Raw genomic sequence first — 19,630 nt, forward strand, 5'->3', positions numbered from 1 at the left:
AGAAAGACACAAACTATCAAAAACTGACTCAAAAAGAAACAAAATCTGAATAGATCTGTAACAAGGAGATTGAATCAATAATCAAAAACCTCCCCAAAAAGAAAAGCTCAGAACCACATGGCTTCACTGTTGAATTCTACCAAACATTTAAAGAAAAACTAACACCAATCCTTCTCAAACTTCCCAAAAGTTGAAAAAGAGCGAACATTTCCTGACTCTAGGAGGCCAGCATTACCCTGATACCAAAGCCAGACAAACACATGACAAGGACAGCTACAGACCAACAGTCCCTACGAATATAGATGCAAAAATCCTCAACAAAATACTAGCAAACAGAATTCAGCAGCATATTAAAAGAATTATACACCATGACCCAATGTAATTTATCCCAGGAATGCAAAGGTGGCTCAATATATGAAAGTCAATCAATGTAATATACCACATTAATAGAATGAAGGGAAAAACCCACATCATCACCTCAACTGATGCAGAAAAAGCATTTGACAAATCTAACACCTTTTCATTATAAAACACCCAATAAACTAGAAATAAAAAGGAATTTTCAATATGATAAAGGTCATATGTGAAAAAAACACATCTAACATCATACTCAATGATGAAAGACTGAAACCTTTTCCCCTAAAATCAAGAACAAGACAAAGATGCCTGCTTTCACCACTTCTATTCAACATAGTACTGGATGTTCTAACCAGAGCAATTAGGCGAGAAAGGGAAATAAAAGGCATCCAAATTGGAAAGGAAGAAGTAAAACTATCTCCATTGGCAGATGACATGACCTTACACACATAAAACCCTAAAGAATAGACACACACACACACACACACACGGTTAGAGATAATAAACAAATTCAACAAAGCTGCAGGATATAAAATCAATACCAAAAAAAAAATCAGTCATACTTCTATATATTAGTAATGAACAATCCAAAAAGGAAATTAAGAAAATAACACCATATATAAAAATTAACTAAAAACAGATCAAAGATCTAAATTTAAAAGCTAAAACAGGGAATTCCCTGGCTGTCCAGTGGTTAGGGCTCTCACTGTCAGGGCCAGGTTTGATCCCTGGTCGGGGAACTAAGATCTTATAAGCCGCGTGGTATGGCCAAAATAAATAGATAAAAGCTAAAACTATAAAACTCTTGGAAGAAAATATAGGAGGAAAGCTTCATGGCACTGGATTTTGCAATGAATATGATACCAAAAGCACAAGGAACAAAAGAAAAAATAGATAAACTGAACTTCATCAAAATTAAAACTTTTGCACATCAAAGGACACTATCACAGAGTGAAAAGGTAACCCAATGGATAGGAGAAAATATTTACAAATCATATATCTGACAAGAGAATAATATACAGAATATGTAGAGAACTACAACTCAACAACAAAAAATAATCAAATTTTAAAAATAGACAGAGGCTTGAATGAACATTTCTCCAAAGAAGATACACAAATAGCCAACGAGCACACGAAAAGACGCTCAACGTTATTAGTCCTTAGGGAAGCATCAATCAAACCCATAATAAACTACCACTTCACAACTACTAGGGTGACTATTAAAAAAAACAGAAAATAAGTAGGAAAGGATGTGGCAATATTGGAACCCTTGTGCATTGTGGTGGGAATGTATAATACTGCAGCCACTTTGGAAAACAGTTCAGTGGTTCCTCAAAAATTTAAACACAGACTTATCCTACGACCCAGGAATTCCATTTCTAGGTATATACTCAAAAGAACTGAAAATAGAAACTCAAACAGACACTTGTATGCAAATGTTCATAGCAGTATTATACCACCAATAGCCAAAAGGTGGAAACAACCCAAGTGTCCCTGAACTGATGGATGGATACACAAAATGTAGCGTATATACACAATGGTATACTATTCAGCCACAGAAAGGAATGAAGTTCATGTACCTGCTACAACATGGATGAACCTTGAAAATATTATTTTAACTGAAACAGATAAAATATTGTATGAATACACTTATATGAAATCTCTAGAATAGGCAAATTCATAGAGACAGAAAGTAGATTAAAGGTTATCAGGGGCTAGGGTGAGGGAGGAATGGGGCATTATTATTTAATGAGTACAAGGTTTCTATTTGGGGTGATGAAAAAATTTTGGAAATAGTGGTGATGGTCACACAATTTTATGAATGCTATTAATGCTAGTGAATTATACAGTTAAAATAATTTAAATGACATTTTGTCATATATATTTTACCACAATAAAAAAAGAAAGAAAAACCCACCATGTGGCTTATTAGCTAAATATACAATTTTCTGCAAACACATACTCACCTATCCCTTCATTCTCCTTTCTTAAACAGTTCGCTGTGATTCAAGCAGATGTTTTCACAAAGGTTTCCTTCTCAGAAACTTCACTCTCAGTGTAAATCCGGGGCAAAACAACTTGAAAGAAGGACCTTTAATGCTAAGCAGTATTACAGCATCTCATTTTTTGTTAGACAAAGTAGAATCCATTAAACAAATATTCCCATAGCACCTACTATGGGTTAGGCACTGTTCTAGGGGCAGAGACAGAGCAAACAAAAGAGACATTCCTGCCTGCACCAGGCTTCTTTCTCAGGTATTATGTTTTGAAAAATCTCTCCAGGAGACTATGATATATGCCTGTGACAACTAGCACAGTAAGAGCAGAGAGACCCGAGCGCTTGACAGACCCAGTTCTACCCGCTTCCCCACCTCTGTGATAGTGATGTCTAGAGATGAGAAAACTTTTAAGCAACTGCTCCCACGTGAGAAGGCCTAGTGCAGCCACTCTGATCAACACTTAACTACATTCCTCCATAACACTGGGAGACTTCTGTCATATTGTCTTAGTTCGGGCTGCTATAACAAAGTACCATAGACTGTGCAGCCTATAAACCAGAGAAATTTATTTCTCCCAGTTCTGGAGGCTGAAGTCCAAGATCAGGGTATCAGTATGTTCGGGTTCTGGTGAGAGTCCTCTTCTGGGTTGTACACTGGCGACTTCTCGTTGTATCCTCACATGGTGGAGAGTTCTCTGGGGCCTCTTTTTAAGGGCACTAATCCCATTCATGAGGGCTCCACCTTCATGACCTAATTACTTCCCAAAGGCCAAATGTCCCAATACCATCATCACCCTGGGAGTTAGGACTTCAACGTATGATTTTTGAGAGGCCACAAATGTTCAGTCCATAACACATATCAATGGAGTAACACCTGGAATGTGGCCTTTGGGGTACAAATGAGCAGGTATCTTGGCTTTACTTGGATTCAAGGGCCCCAGACAGATCTAGCATAGGAAAATTGATTCTTCCAAACTGGCCAGCCTCACCCCTTGCAGCTGTACACTGGAGTTTGGAGACAAAGTCCCAGCTAATAATAAAGGGTCACTTTGTTTTATACTCTGGGCATGGATTTCCCTCAAAGACCTCCTGGAACCAGGTAATCAGGGCACGATTCAGGTTCTGCTCTATCCTGGCTAAACACATCCTCAACCTATTGATCTCATCCTTTAATAGATCCCCATTTACCAATCTCAAACATGTGACTCTAAACAAATGAGGTACTAAGCCTAACTTCCAATTTCTTCATCTCGCAGAATGGGGCCAATAATATGGTCTTCATACATTTGATGTGAAGGTTAAATGGCTTAAAGTATGCAAAATACATAATATGGTGCTTGACTATTATAGCAGGTGCTCAATAAACAGCTGCTATTCTTTTCCTTCATTTATTTAATTACAAGCAACATAGTGAATGTATTTAAGGGGTGAAAACTTAAATATTCTATAGCAGTGAGTTTCAAACTTCAGTATTTAAAAGAAAAAAACCTTGGTAGTGTATTGAATCACCGATTTCTGGGCCCCACTGAGACATTCTCAGTCAGTCTGGGGCCAGACATGCTATTTTTAACAAGCTCCCAGGTAATGCTGATAGGTCTATTGAAACAACTTCATAAACTGAAGATGAATGCCCTCTTCAAACTGGATCACTTAAAATACAAAATTTAGTTTATCAACAGCTGACAACAACAAGAAATATGCATGCAAATCCTACTACTTCTCTTTTCTGGATTATGTATTACAAAGTACTCATCAAATACTTCAGAGATTGGCTAGCTGCTTTCCAAACCTGTTCCTCTTACTCCAACTAGACGATATTTCCCTGCCTCCCTTCCAGTTAGATGTGGCCTCGTGACCAAATTCTGTCCAACAGAAGCTGCAAAGCAATGTGCAACACTTCCAGGCTTAGTGTCTAAGCCTTCCCCATATGATCTTCTTTTTCTTGCCTCATTCGTTGGCTGGAGGGAGAGGATTCCAAAGCCCCAAGGGATGGGGAAGCCACAAGATGGAAGACACCTGGTCCCTGAATCACCACATGGAGAGCCACCTGCCAGACCCTTGCACTGGCCCATTACATGAGTAAAAAATGAACTTTTCTCTGGTTAGGCCGGAAATTTGGGGTTGGTCTATTATAACAGCTAGCATTACCCTAATACAAATAACCACATTGATTAAAAGAGAGGGATCATGGGCTTCCCTGGTGGCGCAGTGGTTCAGAGTCCGCCTGCCGATGCAGGGGACACGGGTTCGTGCCCCGGTCTGGGAAGATCCCACATGCCGCGAAGCAGCTGGGCCCCGTGAGCCATGGCCTCTGAGCCTGCGCGTCCGGAGCCTGTGCTCCGCCACGGGAGAGGCCACAACAGTGAGAGGCCCGTGTACCGCAAAAAAAAAAAAAAGAGAGTGAGCATGATTTAACCAAAAGAGAAAAGTCTCCTAATATATACTCTCTTCTAAGTGGAACAGAGGCAGTTTTTCAAAAAAACATGTGAACCTAAAAATCAAACCAAAAAACTGAAATGAAAAAGAAGTTACTGATTCTTAAGTCATGTAAGCCTAACATCACCTCATGCAACCTAAAGTCAGTGTTACACGGTGTCAGAAAGAGTTTAATGAGAGTAACAGATGGGTTGTAGACAGCCTCACCTGTACAACATTTTAGACAGAACAGTTAACAAAGTTACCAGCTAAGAAGTTACAGGGAGGTTAACATCTCCCCCAATCTTCTATTTTAATGAAAATTTCAAAACAGACAAAAAGTTGACAGAATATAAAGCACACCTTTTCATCCACCACCTAGATTTAACAATTGCTAGTATTTTGCCATATTTTTCCTCTATGTATGTGGTGAATTTTTTTCAACTGAACTTTTTGAAAGTTGCATACATTAGGACTCATACACTTCACCCCTAAATACTTCAGCCTACATCTCCAAATAAGTACATTCTCCTATATAAATAACCTTAATTATCACACCTAAGAAAATAACAGTAATTTCCTAATCATCTAATACCAAGTCCACATTCAAATATCCCCAACTGTTCCCAAAACACTTTTATAGCTCATTTTCATAAACCAGGAGCCAATCAACTGTCCTGTGCTACATTTGGTTATGTCTCTTTGGTCTCCATTAACTCAGAACACTGTCTTAGTCTGCTCAGGCTGCTAGAACAAAATACCACAGACTGGATGGCTTAAACAGTATTTCTCACAGCTCTGGAGGCTGAGAAGTCCAAGATCAAGGTGCTGGCAGATTCGGTGTCTGGTTAGGATGCTCTTCCTGGCTTGTGGGTTGCTGCCTTCTTGCTGTATCCTCACATGGCAGAAGAGAGAGGGCCCTGATCCCATCATGGAGAGTCCACCCTCATGACCCCATCTAAACCTAATCTCCTCCCAAAGGCCCCACTTTCAAAGACCATCACATTGGCGATTGGGACTTCAACATATGAATTTTGAGAGGACACAATTCAGTCACTTATCTTGCCTTTCTGTTTCCCTTGACATAGACTTTTTGAAGAAACCAGGACCAACTGTCTTGTAGACTGTCCCATATTTTGGATATGCCCATTTTCACATGGTATTTTATAACTTATTTCTCTATCCCCTATATTTCCTATAAACTGGAATATGTGCCTAAACCTCGATTAGATTCAGATGAAACATTCTGAGGACGAATACTACATAGGTAAAGCTGCATGCTTCCTCTTGCAACACATCAGGAGGCATATAATACCAGATAGTTCCACAAGGACCAAAAATAAATTTGATGACTTGAGTATAAGATGGTGACTGCCAGACCTCTCCACTGTAAAGGTACCTTCTTTCCTTTGTGACAGGTAAGTAATCTGTGGGGTGATACTCAGCACCATGCAAGTACCATGTTCCCCAACAACCTCTCACCTATGGCTCTGGAATTCACTGAAAATCCTTGTCTAAATCAACTGTCCTTGGGAGCTGTGAAATGGTGATTTCTAATTACATCATTCCAAAAAGGTTCTAAGAAATGCTTTCAGGAAATGTCATTTTTCTAATTTTAAGACACATTTTACTTCCATTTCTAACTTTTAAATAACTAATGTTATCGAACCACACAACTTATAATCTATTTCTAATGCATTTTTGCTACAAAAAAAGGTGTTTGCTTTATTTTTTTAATTTTTATTTTATATTGGAGTGTAGTTGATTAACAATGTTGTGTTAGTTTTGGGTGTACAGCAAAGTGATTCAGTTATACATATACATGTATCTATTCTTTGTTTGCTTTATTTTTAAATGTTTCAATTGCAAAAGTAATGTGTCAGTGTTATAGAAATTTCAGGCCATTCAGAAGAGTAAAAAGAAAAAGTAACATCTCCCCTCTCTCCCTCCCAACAACAGGTCCCACTGTCAAAGGATAACCACTAAGTTTGTGCATCCTTCCAGAGCACACATATCATATATAAATGTATATGCATCATGTTTATGTATATACATCATATGACTTTCAAAAAAATAAATGAGATACTATACATACTGCTCTGTGCCTTGTTTTTTCCCACAAAACTATGTGTGGGCAGCTGCCCTAAAAGGACATCTCAAAACACCTCTTTTTCCCAGCTGCATAGTATTCCTTAGTGGGAATGTGCTGTAGTTTAACCAGTTCCTTCTTAATGAGTATTGCAACTTGTTTCGCTGCAACAAATATTGCCATCTATATAACGTAACATGCTAGTGCGTGTATTTCTGAAAAATAAAGTCCAAGAATGGAGACTGCTAGATAAAAGAGTAGAATAGCTACCCTGTAAATTTTTTTCTAAGTATTAACAAATAGCCCACCAAAAATTACGATTCTCATCACTCCCACTAACTGTATCCTAATGCATTTTAAAATTACAGCAGGTCTCTGCTCAAGTAGCAATGCTGGCCAAAGAATCACAAATCTAAGTTGAAAATGAGAACTAATATTTACCAAGTAAGTACCAGACACTGCACTTGACCTTTACAATATCACAATAATACAAAAATTCTGTGAGGTGAGTGGCATTGTCTCCATTTTTGAAAAGAGAAATCTAAGGCTCAGAGAGCTTGCCCAATGTTACACAGCTTTATAAGTAAGAGGGCCAACATTTGAACCCAGGGGATCTGGTACCCAACGGAGACTATACAGAGCTTCCCCAAACTAGGGCCAAAGTGAAGGGCTCTTTAAAATAAATAAATAAATAAGGGCTCCGGATTAACCAGGAAGAGGGTGGTTCTGAAATGTTTGCTCACAGGCTCAAATGTTAATTTCATGCTACTGCAAAAAGCCATATTTCCTCTTTCAGACTTTGGCTTTGAACCCACCCTCAGCCTGTGCTTAGGAATTCAGCCTCAACAAAACAACGAGCCCACCGTGCACAGAACCTGGAGGGGCTGACCAACATGTACTTGGAAAGTTGACAGGCATGGAGGATGGGGAAGCCAGAAGCAGGCGGTGGGCTAGCATGGCAAAGTTAGATATTCTGGACCCATATCAGTTGTCACAAAAACATTATGGGGGAAGTGGAACCACTGTACACACGAGAGAGAACCACAATTAACTGACACAGTCTGTTTATGACACCTTTCCCTGCCTCAAACACTCACTGTTTCTGCTGCACAGACATGCGGGGCTTGGTAACTTCAGGATGGCACTTAATCACGTACCGAGCCAGACAGCTGGGAGCTCCCTGCCCTGACAAAACAGGTTAGACTGGTGCCAGGCAAGCACCTTACCCACTGCCCTGCAGCTCCCATCGCAGGGTCTGGGGGCTGCCTTCAACGTCCCTGGAGAGTCTAGTCTTTGGTCACCTTCCCTTGTAGCTGCCTGGACCGGTGGCCAGGGAGAAGGAGTGCTTCTAACTGTCCCTTGGTAAGTAGGGGAATTCCTTTCAATTTAAATGCTAAGCATTCACAGCGTGTCTCTTCTTGTCCTTGGGTCCTTTGGGATCTACCTGTACACACCGCTCCTAAAGTAACATCAACTCTTTTGGGGGGGAAAACCTCTCCCCCTTTCCCTGTCTTGTCTCCCTTCCAAACACAGGGTTCCAAAAGTTTCATGGGTAGTCAACAATTGAAAGATCATAGAAAATTGATAACAATGTGATGTGAATAGGGAGAAGCGGGCATCAAACTGGGTGATTTGAGGAGCATCTTAAAATGCCACAACAATGCCACAGAATGGAGGCATGGACATGCTATTAGGTGATTCCACTTCCAAAGTTAAAAAGAAAGCACAAAAGGGTATAAAGTGATGTCTCCCTCCCACCCCTATGTCCCACCCACCTAGTTCCTCTCTCACAAGGAAACCAATGGTACTAGTCTATTGCATGTCCTTCCAGAGATATTTTACAACTACACCAGCAAATACATATATTATCACATTTTAATATACTACTATATATTAATACATTGTATCATATATGTATATACCACAACTTATTTTAAATATTAAAGCCTTCCCTCTCAAAGTACCACTTAAATATTTTTAAAGTGGCAGGAATTAGATTTTTTAAATTTCAAAGTAAAGAATTGAAATTCGCAGCTGAACTCTTTTCATTCATGAAAAGTTACCAACATTTAAAAGTTAAATTGGTCACCTCCATAAATTAAGTTGGGCACCCAGCACACAGCAGATACTTAACAAATGTTTCCTTGGATCTTTTTGTCCTTTATTACTCAGAGGCAACAGGACAGTTACTCATTTCCTCTATTGATATCAAGAAATGAAATCTGATTTCTTACTATTAAGAAAGAGAAGTCCTGAAATTTGTACTGCATTCACATAAGTATTCAAAGATTTTCATACCGTATTTTAATCAGAATCCCTATCCCAATAGTCTAAGTATACATTGGCTAGTTAGCTTATCAAATGACATTAGAATTCAGAATTGGGGGCGGGGGAGACTTGAAACAGTAGACTAAATATCCCTGAGAAAAAGAGAAATATTTTCTCTCAATTATAGGCAACCCACACCAAAATATTAATATTTGGCAGAACCTAGGACATCTCACATTGACAAACAAATTTCTTAATGCATTTCAAAGTAAGATTAAAAAACCCAAAGACATAGAACAAAATTACAGAGAATGCTATGAGAGGATGTTGCCTTTTCTGAACATCATCAATTAAACTAGATTTCCGCAAGACAAAATGAAACAGTACACTGGTAGCACAATCCCAATGACTAAAAGATTGAGATGAGTTTAAAAAGTACATATCCACAAAGGAAAATTCCACTGTTGTTTTCAAGCCTTAAGATAAAGGTGACTGAGCTGCTAAGAACATGGAGTACTCCTCAGAAAATCCATTTTTAAATCCCATTTCCATGCACTTGAGCATGTATTTATGAGCCTGTCAAACCTACCTCCTAAAAGTATTTCACACTGTACTTTAATGAATTGGATCTAAGGGCTATAAAATAAAAATATTTTCATGGCTATCTATATACATATAAAGGCAACGTTCATTTGCACTATGGCAGAGTAAATCGCCTGAAATGACAACATGCTTCAACTCCCCACTCTGCTACCTGCTCAGGAAACCTTCGAGCTTACCTGCAGCCTGGGCATCAGTCGTCACCGACTGACACAAACCACAAAGCTAAAGAATGGCCAGGTTTGTGTTCACACCTATAATTTGCAATAACCAAACTCAGTTTTAGATCTGGTCCTGTTTCAACTCAAGCCCTGTTTAGGCCACTACCTCTTTAAAACTAGAGGGCTCCCTGACAGCACTTCATAACCTTGGTGGCCATGAGCCTGGGCTGTCAACAGTCAAGAACCATGAGAAGCAAGGCCCAGGGCCAAGGGTAATTGTCACATTAAAGATTAAGGTGTCTGCTTTCCATTCTCTATCAGGGAACCCTGAATGGAAATTGAGTGGAGAGATCCCTCCAGTATAAGTGATGAAGTCAAATGTTCCCTACTGAGAATAGTCGTGAAGTGGGCTCATCTATTTCACATGAGGGTGCCAACCCGGGCCTTAATTCCACTGAATTAAATTCAAAAAGAGAATACTTGGTTCCAGTTTGGAGTCATGTCATGGTGGGCGGGGGTGGGGGCGGAGTGGGGGCATGGCAGGGGGAAGAGGGATGATTCAGATTGCGGCTGACATCCATGTAGTAATGGAAGATTTGTGCTGACCACTGTGCATGTAAAACACCGTGTGCCATTAAATCCAGAAAAGGATGGTGGCATTAGCCCACCTTTCACAACAAAAGAAGGCTGACTCCAGAATTAAAACCACTACTTTTCCTCTTCATACACCCTTAAATGTATCTTCGAAGTCGTGTCCTTCTTACAATCTGAGGAATAGGAAAGCTCCTCTTAGCTTAGAGAAGGCAAGTAACTAGGTAAAACTTCCCACCTGGACATAAGAGTGGGAGGCGTGCCCATCTCCCCGACTAGGCCCGCCATGGCGGTGCACCACTCTTAAGTCCTGGACCACGCTCACCTTTCACAGTGCTTCAAGCTTCGACTTTATTCACAAGAGATCCGGGAACACAGATGTCAGAAGTGGGCGCCCACCCAGGTTGACCATGGACGCGGCGGCATCCACCAAGCCCCGTCAGCCGCTACCCAAGCCGAGGAACGCTCAGCCCTCGCCCCACCCTCACGGTGGCCTGCTTCCTGGGGCGGTGCGGTTCCTGGGAGGTCACCCACCTCCCGCCACCGCACACACCCCGTGGAGCTGAACTGGGGCGGGGGCGCGAGAGGGGGCTGAAGCTGAGACAGAACCGATCGGACAGAACCAGGCCACCCCGGTGCCTTTCATTTTCCCGGTTCCCCTTGAAGAAACGTCGAAATGGAGTGGAATTCTTTTTCATGGTAATAGGGAGCCCGAAAATGCAGACAGTTGACCTTGGGAACCAAGACCGTCGCAGCGGGAAACGGAAAAGAAACGAAACACGTCGGCAAGTGAAGGGGGAGCACAAGGCGGCGACGGGGGGCGGGGGGGAGCGCAGCAGCCCGGGCGGCCGAGGGTAGTCGGGAACGGTGGGCGCGGGTGCGGGGTGCTCACCGTAGATCATGGCCAGCCCGGTCTCGTGCAGGAAGCGCACCCGGCGGTGCTTGAAGAGCCAGATGGTGAGGATGGTGAGCGTGAGCAGCAGGATGAAGGTGAGCAGGCTCACGCTGTCCTGCCGGTGGCTCTCCTCCGCCTCCTTCTCCGTGGCGAGCTCCTCCATAGCGCTGCTGTCCTCGGCCGCCGCCCCAGAGGAGGAGGCCGAGGCCGCCGAGCGCAGCCCCCGACCCAGCAGCAGCGGGAGCAGCGGCAGCAGCAGCAGCCGCGGTGGCAGCGCCCGAACCACCCGCTCCGGGCCGAGGCGTGCCGCGTCACCAGGCTCCATGGCCCGAGCGCCGCCCGCGCGCCTCCTGCGCGCTGGGACAGGCAGCCCGCGCCGTCGGCGGCTTCCCGGGGCGCCGCCGACCTGCCCGAGTGGCCAGTGAAGCCGCAGCTCCTCCTCCCGCTCGCGCCGGGGCCGGGGCCGCGCCGGGAGCCGCGCTGGGGGAGGGGCGCGCGCAGTGCGCAGGATCCCCAAGCACCGCCCTCCGCCCGCGCACCTGTCCGGCCCCCGGCCGCGCCGCGCGCCCGCCCCGCCGCCTCCCCAGCGGGGTCGCCTGTCGCCCTCCAGCCTGCGGGCGGGACCGCTGGCCCCTCGCCTTCTGCGCTCCTCGCCCGGTCCCAGCGTACCTGGCCAGGCCGTCTGGGCTCGCGGGGCCACTTCCTGGGCACTCGCCGCCGCGCTTCGTAAACGGGACGCCAGAGGTCGCCCGTGCCTGGCAGGAGCATCCTCTTGGATGTGCGGTCTCGAGTCCTGTGTCTGGGACCACTCGAAGTATCTGATCTCCGGCCAGTGTGTAGCCGCCCTGGGCCCAGTAAAGTGGGGACTCTGGAGAAGCCGAGGAGCCTCGAAGCCACGTTACCCCCTACACCTCTCTTCCCACGTCTCTCAGAGTGCCTTCCAGCATTCCGGGCTTCCCAGAATCCTCCAGGCTTCATTCAAACCTCGGCTTTAGCCTGACCCAAAGTGAGCACCGATAAGGGATTGAAATGAGGGAAGAGCGTTAAAATAGCACCTTTACCACTTGGCAAGTAGACTGACTTCTTATTCTGGACTGTGTAACTAACCCTCAGGGAGAAGCGGGTTGAACCAGAAGGAACTGGACACTTGCCATTCCAGGTAGATGAGCAGCAGGTGGTTGGGGAGGGGCAATTACCCTAGTGGCCCTTTTATGTTGACCTGTTGGTAGCCCAGGGAGTTTTTGGTGATTCTGAAGACCGGGCCCAGGTCTGGAAAAAAAAATCGTAAAGTGGACTCGAAATGATAAAGCCTCTTGGAACAAATCCTCAGGAACAAGAATTTTCAATCTACCTTGTTCCTCTGGTCAAGGAAGAAAAGAGAGATTGAGTTAATCACTGAATTCCCAGCGCCTAGCACTGTGCTCATAAGCGTTTACTGAACCACTCTGAAATCCGTACCAACTGTCCAAGTTTTGTCTCCCAGAGGAGTCTGCATTTTTAAGAGGATTCATTGAAAAGAGCAATGCTTAACTAAAAGGAGTAGTAATAGGGTAGAGATGGTATTAGGTAAGAAAGATATGTGGAGCACTGCAGACTTCCTGGTTCCCCTCTAGGTGAGCACGCTGCCAAGGCTGCCCAGTACCTTCTTTGCAGCAGGGAAATCTCTTCATCTAGATTTTAGCTAGCATCTCTCCCTGTTCTTCCAGACTGTCACACAGCCCCTACAAAATCAATATACCTTGAAGTTCCATGCAGCTTCCCAATGAAACTGCAAACACTAAAAATGTGGATAGTCACAGAGAAAGTTAACCAATGGGAAAACTTGATCTAAGTTCTGGAGACTCACTAAAAGCCATGTTTGCTGAAAATCTAATTTCTGGAGAGTCATTAAAAGCCATGTTCACTGAGCATAATATTTAATATCACAGCCTCTTAGATTCCCAAAAGTCAAGGGAAAAGCTTCTCGCTATAGGTAACACTGAGGACAACTCAAGAGCTACCTTAAAAGTACAGGTTTCTGGACTTCCCTGGTGGCGCAGTGGTTGAGAGTCCGCCTGCCGATGCAGGGGACACGGGTTCGCGCCCCGGTCCGGAAAGATCCCACATGCCGCGAAGAGCTAGGCCCGTGAGCCATGGCCGCTGAGCCTGCGCGTCCAGAGCCTGTGCTCCGCAACGGGAGAGGCCACAACAGTGAGAGGCCCGCGTACATAGTACTTACGGCAGATCGTGTTTTCCAAAAGTGCCAGAAACCGGGTTTCCAATCCCACATGCTCTTCCATAACTTTGCTACTCCTGCATTAAGAGGTGGCAGCTATGTTCACCCCCCCTTGAACCTCGGTAGACCCTTACTGCCTCAAAGAATAGAATGTGGTAACTTGTAAAGCTACGTCGTAAAAGGCAATCGGGTTCCTGCCTGGCTCACTCTTTTTTTTCGGTACGCGGGCCTCTTACTGTTGTGGCCTCTCCCATTGCAGAGCACAGGCTCCGGACGTGCAGGCTCAGCAGCCATGGCTCACGGGCCCAGCCGCTCCACGGCATGTGGGATCTTCCCGGACCGGGGCACGAACCCGTGTGCCCTGCATCGGCAGGCGGACTCTCAACCACTGCACCACCAGGGAAGCCCCTGGCTCACTCTTAATGCTCTTGCTCTCCACTCACTTTGGAGCCCTGAGCTTCCATGTAAGAAATCTAGACCATAATGAGATATCACCTCACACCTGTCAGAATGGCTATTATCAAAAAGACAAGAGATAATTATTGCTGGTGAGGATGTGGAAAAAAGGGAACCCTTGTGCACTGTTGGTGGGAATGTAAATTGGTGCTGCTACTATGAAAAACAGTACTGAGCGTCCTCAAAAAACTAAAAATAGGACTATCATATGATCCAGCAATCCCACTCCCGGGTATATATCCAAAGAAATTGAAATCAGGATCTCATCGAGATATCTGTGCTCCCATGTTCATTGCAGCATTACTCACAATAGCCAAGATGTGGAAACAACTTAGGTGTCTGTCAACAGATGAATGGATAAAGAAGACGTGGTATATACATACACCGTGGAATATTATTCAGCCATGAGAAAGAAGGAAATCCTGCCATTTGCAACAACATGGATGGACCTTGAGGGTGTTATGCTAACTGAAATAAGTCAGACAGAAAAATAAATACTGTATGATCTTACTTATATGTAGTATCTAAAAAAACCAAATTGATAGAAACAGAGAGTAGAGTGGTAGTTACCAGGGGCTGGGGGGTGGAAGAGATGGAGAGATGTTGGTCAAAGAGTACATACTTCCAGTTATAAGATAATCAAGTTCTGGGAATCTAATGTACAGCATGGTGATTATAGATAATAATACTGTACTATATACTTGAAAGTTGCTAAAAGAGTAGAGCTTAAATGTTCTCACCACAAAAAAAGAAATGGTAATTATGTGACAGGATGGAGGCATTAGCTAATGCTATGGTGGTAATCATATTGCAATATATATGTGTATCAAATCAACATGTTGTATTCCTTAAACTTACACAGTGTTATATGTCAATCATACCTCAATAAAGGTGGGAAAAAAAGAAATCTATCTTGAAGGTTCCATGCTGGAGAAACCATGGAGAGACCACATAGCAGTAGAGACAGACACCACAGAAGCCAAACTTTTTGAATGTTCCCAGACCAAATGCCACACACATGAATGAGTGAGCCTTCAGATATTTCATTCCCAGATACCATTTTACTGTAAACATATGAGAGACTGCCCCCTACAAGGAAGAACCACCTAGCTGAGCCTAATCAATACCTGAATCTATGAGATAATAATAACATAATTTATGTTATTTTAAGCTACTAAGTTTGAGGGTGATTTCTCCCATAGCAATAGATAACCAGAGAGTATTTATAGTATAAAGTGGTTGCCTCAGGTAGAGTATGAAAAGATTAGTCCCAGCTATTCACTAATATACACCAAAGAAAACATTCCATTATCTATATATATTTATATATGAAAACTAATGTATATGATACAAGGGTTCTGATTCCAGTTAACACAGAATAATCACACTCAACCCACTCTCTCCCACTGAATGCAGCTATAAAACCTGAACAGAATGCATGGAGCAGCTATTTGAGGACTCTAAAAAATACATTGTACCAGGTGATTTGAGGAAAAACACCCAAATTTGAAGTAAAACAACTGGCAGCGAGTTTACAATTTTTTTCCCTCCAGTAGCCACTGGACTGGACTCAAGGCAGCCCAAAACCCAGTAGGGGGCATTGACATGGACAGAAAGCACAACAGGACGAGCAAGAAATAGATCTCCTAATGTTCAGAGAAAATAGGGAAGTACCATTTTTTCTTTTCTCCAATCTCTCACACCCTAGCCAATAGGCAATCCCCCTATGACAGCTGAGTCAACCATGACAATGGAGGGAGCAGTGCTCTCAAGTGCCTAAAATGACAAGGGAGGGGAGATCTTTCCTCTGATTGGAGTAGCTATGGTCCCAAGCCAGTGGGGCAACACCCTATTTATATATATATTTTCTCTCTCTGCTCTCCTACTACTTGGCCCCAGACATGAGTAAAGTTGCAGGAAGTGCACGGCAGAGAGTAGTAAATAAAGACTCAGATTTCTTGCTAAAGAATTGAAAAGGGGAACTCCAAGGAGTAGCAAAGTAACAGGGAGATTATGCAGAGGGAGTTGCTTAGGAAAACAACCCTATCACATTGTTTTATGAGCTCCTAGATTCACCCCAACCTGCATGTGGATCTGATCTTACATAGCATACCAAAGACTGTGGTAACTGAACTAAGAAACAGATCGCCACCCAGATCCTAGACTAGCCACTGGTTAAAACACATGTGGGACAGATCTAAATAGCACTGTAAAACTTTTGAAAACTGAATTGACTTTGGAGCCATGATCCACAAAAGGCAGGTCAGAACTTACGATCTGGACCCTACCAAGTTGACTACAAGCTAAAATAAAAATATGAATATTCCTCCATGCGATTAAAACAAGATATCAAGCCCCATAACATAATATTTTAAAAGTCCAGACTACAGCCCAAAATTTTTTGGCACATGAAGAACCTTAAGAATCTCAACTATTGACAGGGCGAGAGAGAGTCATGGACATATACACACTAACAAACGTAGTAAGGTAGATAGCTGGGGGGAAGCAGCCGCAAGGCACAGGGATATTAGCTCGGTGCTTTGTGACAGCCTGGAAGGGTGGGATGGGGAGAGTGGGAGGGAGGGAGACGCAAGAGGGAAGACATATGGGAACATATGTATATGTATAGCTGATTCACTTTGTTATAAAGCAGAAACTAACACACCATTGTAAAGCAATTATACCCCAATAAGGATGTTTAAAAAAAAAAAGAATCTCAACTATTGATTGCCTATTGAAAAGGCGTTCAATAGACACCAGTGCTGAGATGACACATGACATAGCTATTGGAATTATCTAAAAAAGACTTTAAAGCAGCTATTATAAAAATACTCCAACAATCGCTTCTCCAATTTTTGGCTAAGATCAGGTGTAAAAACGCTCCAACAATTTAAAGCAATCAGTCTTGAAATGAATATAAAGACAGAAAATCTCAGCAAAGGAGTAAACAATAAGGGAAGAACCAAACTGAAATGTTATAACTAAAAAATATAATAACTGAAATTTTAAAGGTGACTAAATGGGCTCAGTAGCAGAATGAAGATGAGTCAGTAAATTTGAAGACAGATCAATAGAAATTATCCAACTTGAACAACAGAGGAAAAATGGAGAAATAAATTAATATAGCCACAAAGACCTGTAGGATAATAACAAAAGGTCTAATATTCACGTGTTTGGGGTCCCAGGACAGGAAAAAGAGTGTGATACAGAAAAAAAAATATGTGAGCATATAATAGCTAAAAACATTCCAAAGTTAGCAAAAGAAATAAACCTGCAGATTCAAGAACCCCAGCAAAGTCCAAACAGGGAAAACTCAAAAGAACCAATGTCCACACATATTATATTCAAACTATTGAAAAGAAAGACAAAGAAAATACATTGAAAGCAGAAAAATAACAAATTACATTTAGAATAATGACAATTCAAATGACTATGGATTTCTCATCAGAAACCAAGGTGGTCATAAGGAAGTGCACAACATTTTTAAAGTGCCGAAAGAACTGTCAACCCCAAATAATATATCCAGCAAAAATAGCTTTCAGGAATAACAGTGAAATAAAGACATTCTCCAAAGCAGGAAAACTGAGAGAATCCATTGACAGTAGACCTGCTATAAAAGGATGGCTAAGAGAAGTTCTTCTCTTTAAAATAGTTCTTTAAAATAGGCTTTTTGAAAACAAAAATTATAACATGATCTAATGGGATTTTCAATATATGTAGATGTAATACACAAACAATCATAACATAAAGGGCTAGGGGGATAAAGGGACCTATATGTTAGTATGGTTTCTATATTCCACTTGAATTGGTAAAATATTGATTCTAGGTAGATTGTAAAAACTTAAGTATCTATGTTGTATTCCCTAGAATATACAAAGAGATAAAAATTTTAATAACACAATAGATGAATTAAATGGAATACTAAAACGTGTTCAAAGGAATCTAAAAATAGGCAGAAAAGGGGAAATGGAGGAACAAAAATCAGACAGAACAAAAGAAAACAAATAATAAAATGGTAGACATAAATCCAAACATATCAATAACTACATTAAATGTAAATGGTCTATACAAATCAATTAAGAGAGAATGTCATAATGGATAAAACACAAGACCCCAAAACAAGTGCCTAGAAATTCACTTCAAGTGCAGAAGCCAGCAAAGAGCAAGACAGTGGTGGCCTTGGAGTGGAATCGGGCCCGAGGAAGGGCCATTGGTTTATGACACCCAAGAAGGCAAGCATGGTGCAGCAGCAAAAGCTTGAGTAAAACCTAGCAGTCAGGATCTGGAAGAACATCAAACATGATGTGATGAAAGCCAGCACCAGGCTGCCCGAGAACCTGGCACTGTTGAAGACCCTCACCAAGAAGGCGGCAGCCTTCTCCTCCACCAAGACACCTTCCTAAGGATGCTGCCCCAGTAGAGGCCATCACCACAGCCCCCTCCTCTGTGCTCAGACCTATGCAGGTAACTCCATACGGAGGAGGGGGCTTGCTAGGCAGAGCCTTGGGTTGTGCCTTGAACTTTAGTGGGGGCCTGGCCCGTGAGCAAGTGATCAGCAGGTCCGAAGTACACTGGTTGGCTTCCCAGAGTGCTGAGGACTCCACACAGGCCAAGGCCATGAGGATGCCTTCAGCCACTTCCTGTGTCCACCCTCCCCCTCCCCACATCCTTTCTCTACTGGTTTAACCCAGGGCAATAAACCTGACTTTGCCATTCAAAAAAGAAAGGAAGAAGTTCACTTCAAATATCCTGACATAGGTAGGTTTAAAGTAAAAGGATGGAAACATATATACCATGTAAACATGAATAACAGAAAGCTGGAGTGACTTTATTAATATCAGACTTAGACTTCCCAGCAAAGAAAATTACTAGGAACGAAGAGGGACATTACATAACAATAACTGATCTATGCACCAAGAAGACATTACAATCTGCACTAGTTTTCTATTGCTGTGTAACAAATTACCCACAAACTGAGTGACTTAAAACAATGCACATCTATTATCTGACAGTTTCCGTAGGTCAGAAATCAGGGCACAGCTTAACTAGGTTCTCTGCTTCAGGTGCCTGCAATCTAGGTATCAGCTAAGGATGTAGTCTCATCATAAGCTTGACTGGGGAAAAATCCCCTTCCAAACTCATCCAGGTTTGGGGAAGAATTCATTTCCTTGCAGCAGTACAACGAACTAAGGGCCCTAGATTTTTCTTGGCTGTCCTTTGAAAGCCACCCTCAGATATGAGAGGCCACCTGCAGTTCCTAGAGGCTAGCTGAAGCTCCTTGCCATGTGGGTTTCCTCAACATGGCTGCTTACTTCATCAGTCCAACAAAGATAATCTCTCACTCCAGTTTGCTAAAATGGAGTCTTACATAATGTGAAATAATTATGGGAGTGATATTTCATCATCTTTGCCATATAACATGACAATCAAGAGAGTGACATACCATAACCTTTGCCATATTCTACCCATTAGAAGCAAGTCCCTGGTCCTGCGCCTGCTCAATGGGAGGGTATTACAAAGGCATGAACATCAACAGGTTAGTTCATTTGGACGCACCTTCTTAGGGACTGCCTACCACACAGTT

At 42.7% G+C, this 19,630-nt stretch overlaps 1 protein-coding gene across 4 annotated transcripts in view; it reads right to left on the reverse strand.

The window, feature by feature from the left end:
• The window catches only part of SLC9A7 (solute carrier family 9 member A7), a 154,536-nt gene extending 142,722 nt beyond the window's left edge, over nt 1–11,814 (reverse strand). For all 4 annotated transcript variants that reach the window (XM_032619552.1, XM_032619551.1, XM_032619553.1 and 1 more), the window contains exon 1: nt 11,373–11,814. In XM_032619552.1, the coding sequence (XP_032475443.1) occupies nt 11,373–11,700 (328 nt within the window). In that variant the 5' untranslated portion in view covers nt 11,701–11,814. The remainder of the gene's footprint in view (nt 1–11,372) is intronic.
• Nucleotides 11,815–19,630: the final 7,816 nt, after the last annotated feature.

Source organism: Phocoena sinus, chromosome X (genome assembly GCF_008692025.1).
Source record: "Phocoena sinus isolate mPhoSin1 chromosome X, mPhoSin1.pri, whole genome shotgun sequence".
Classification (NCBI taxonomy): Eukaryota; Metazoa; Chordata; class Mammalia; order Artiodactyla; family Phocoenidae; genus Phocoena; species Phocoena sinus.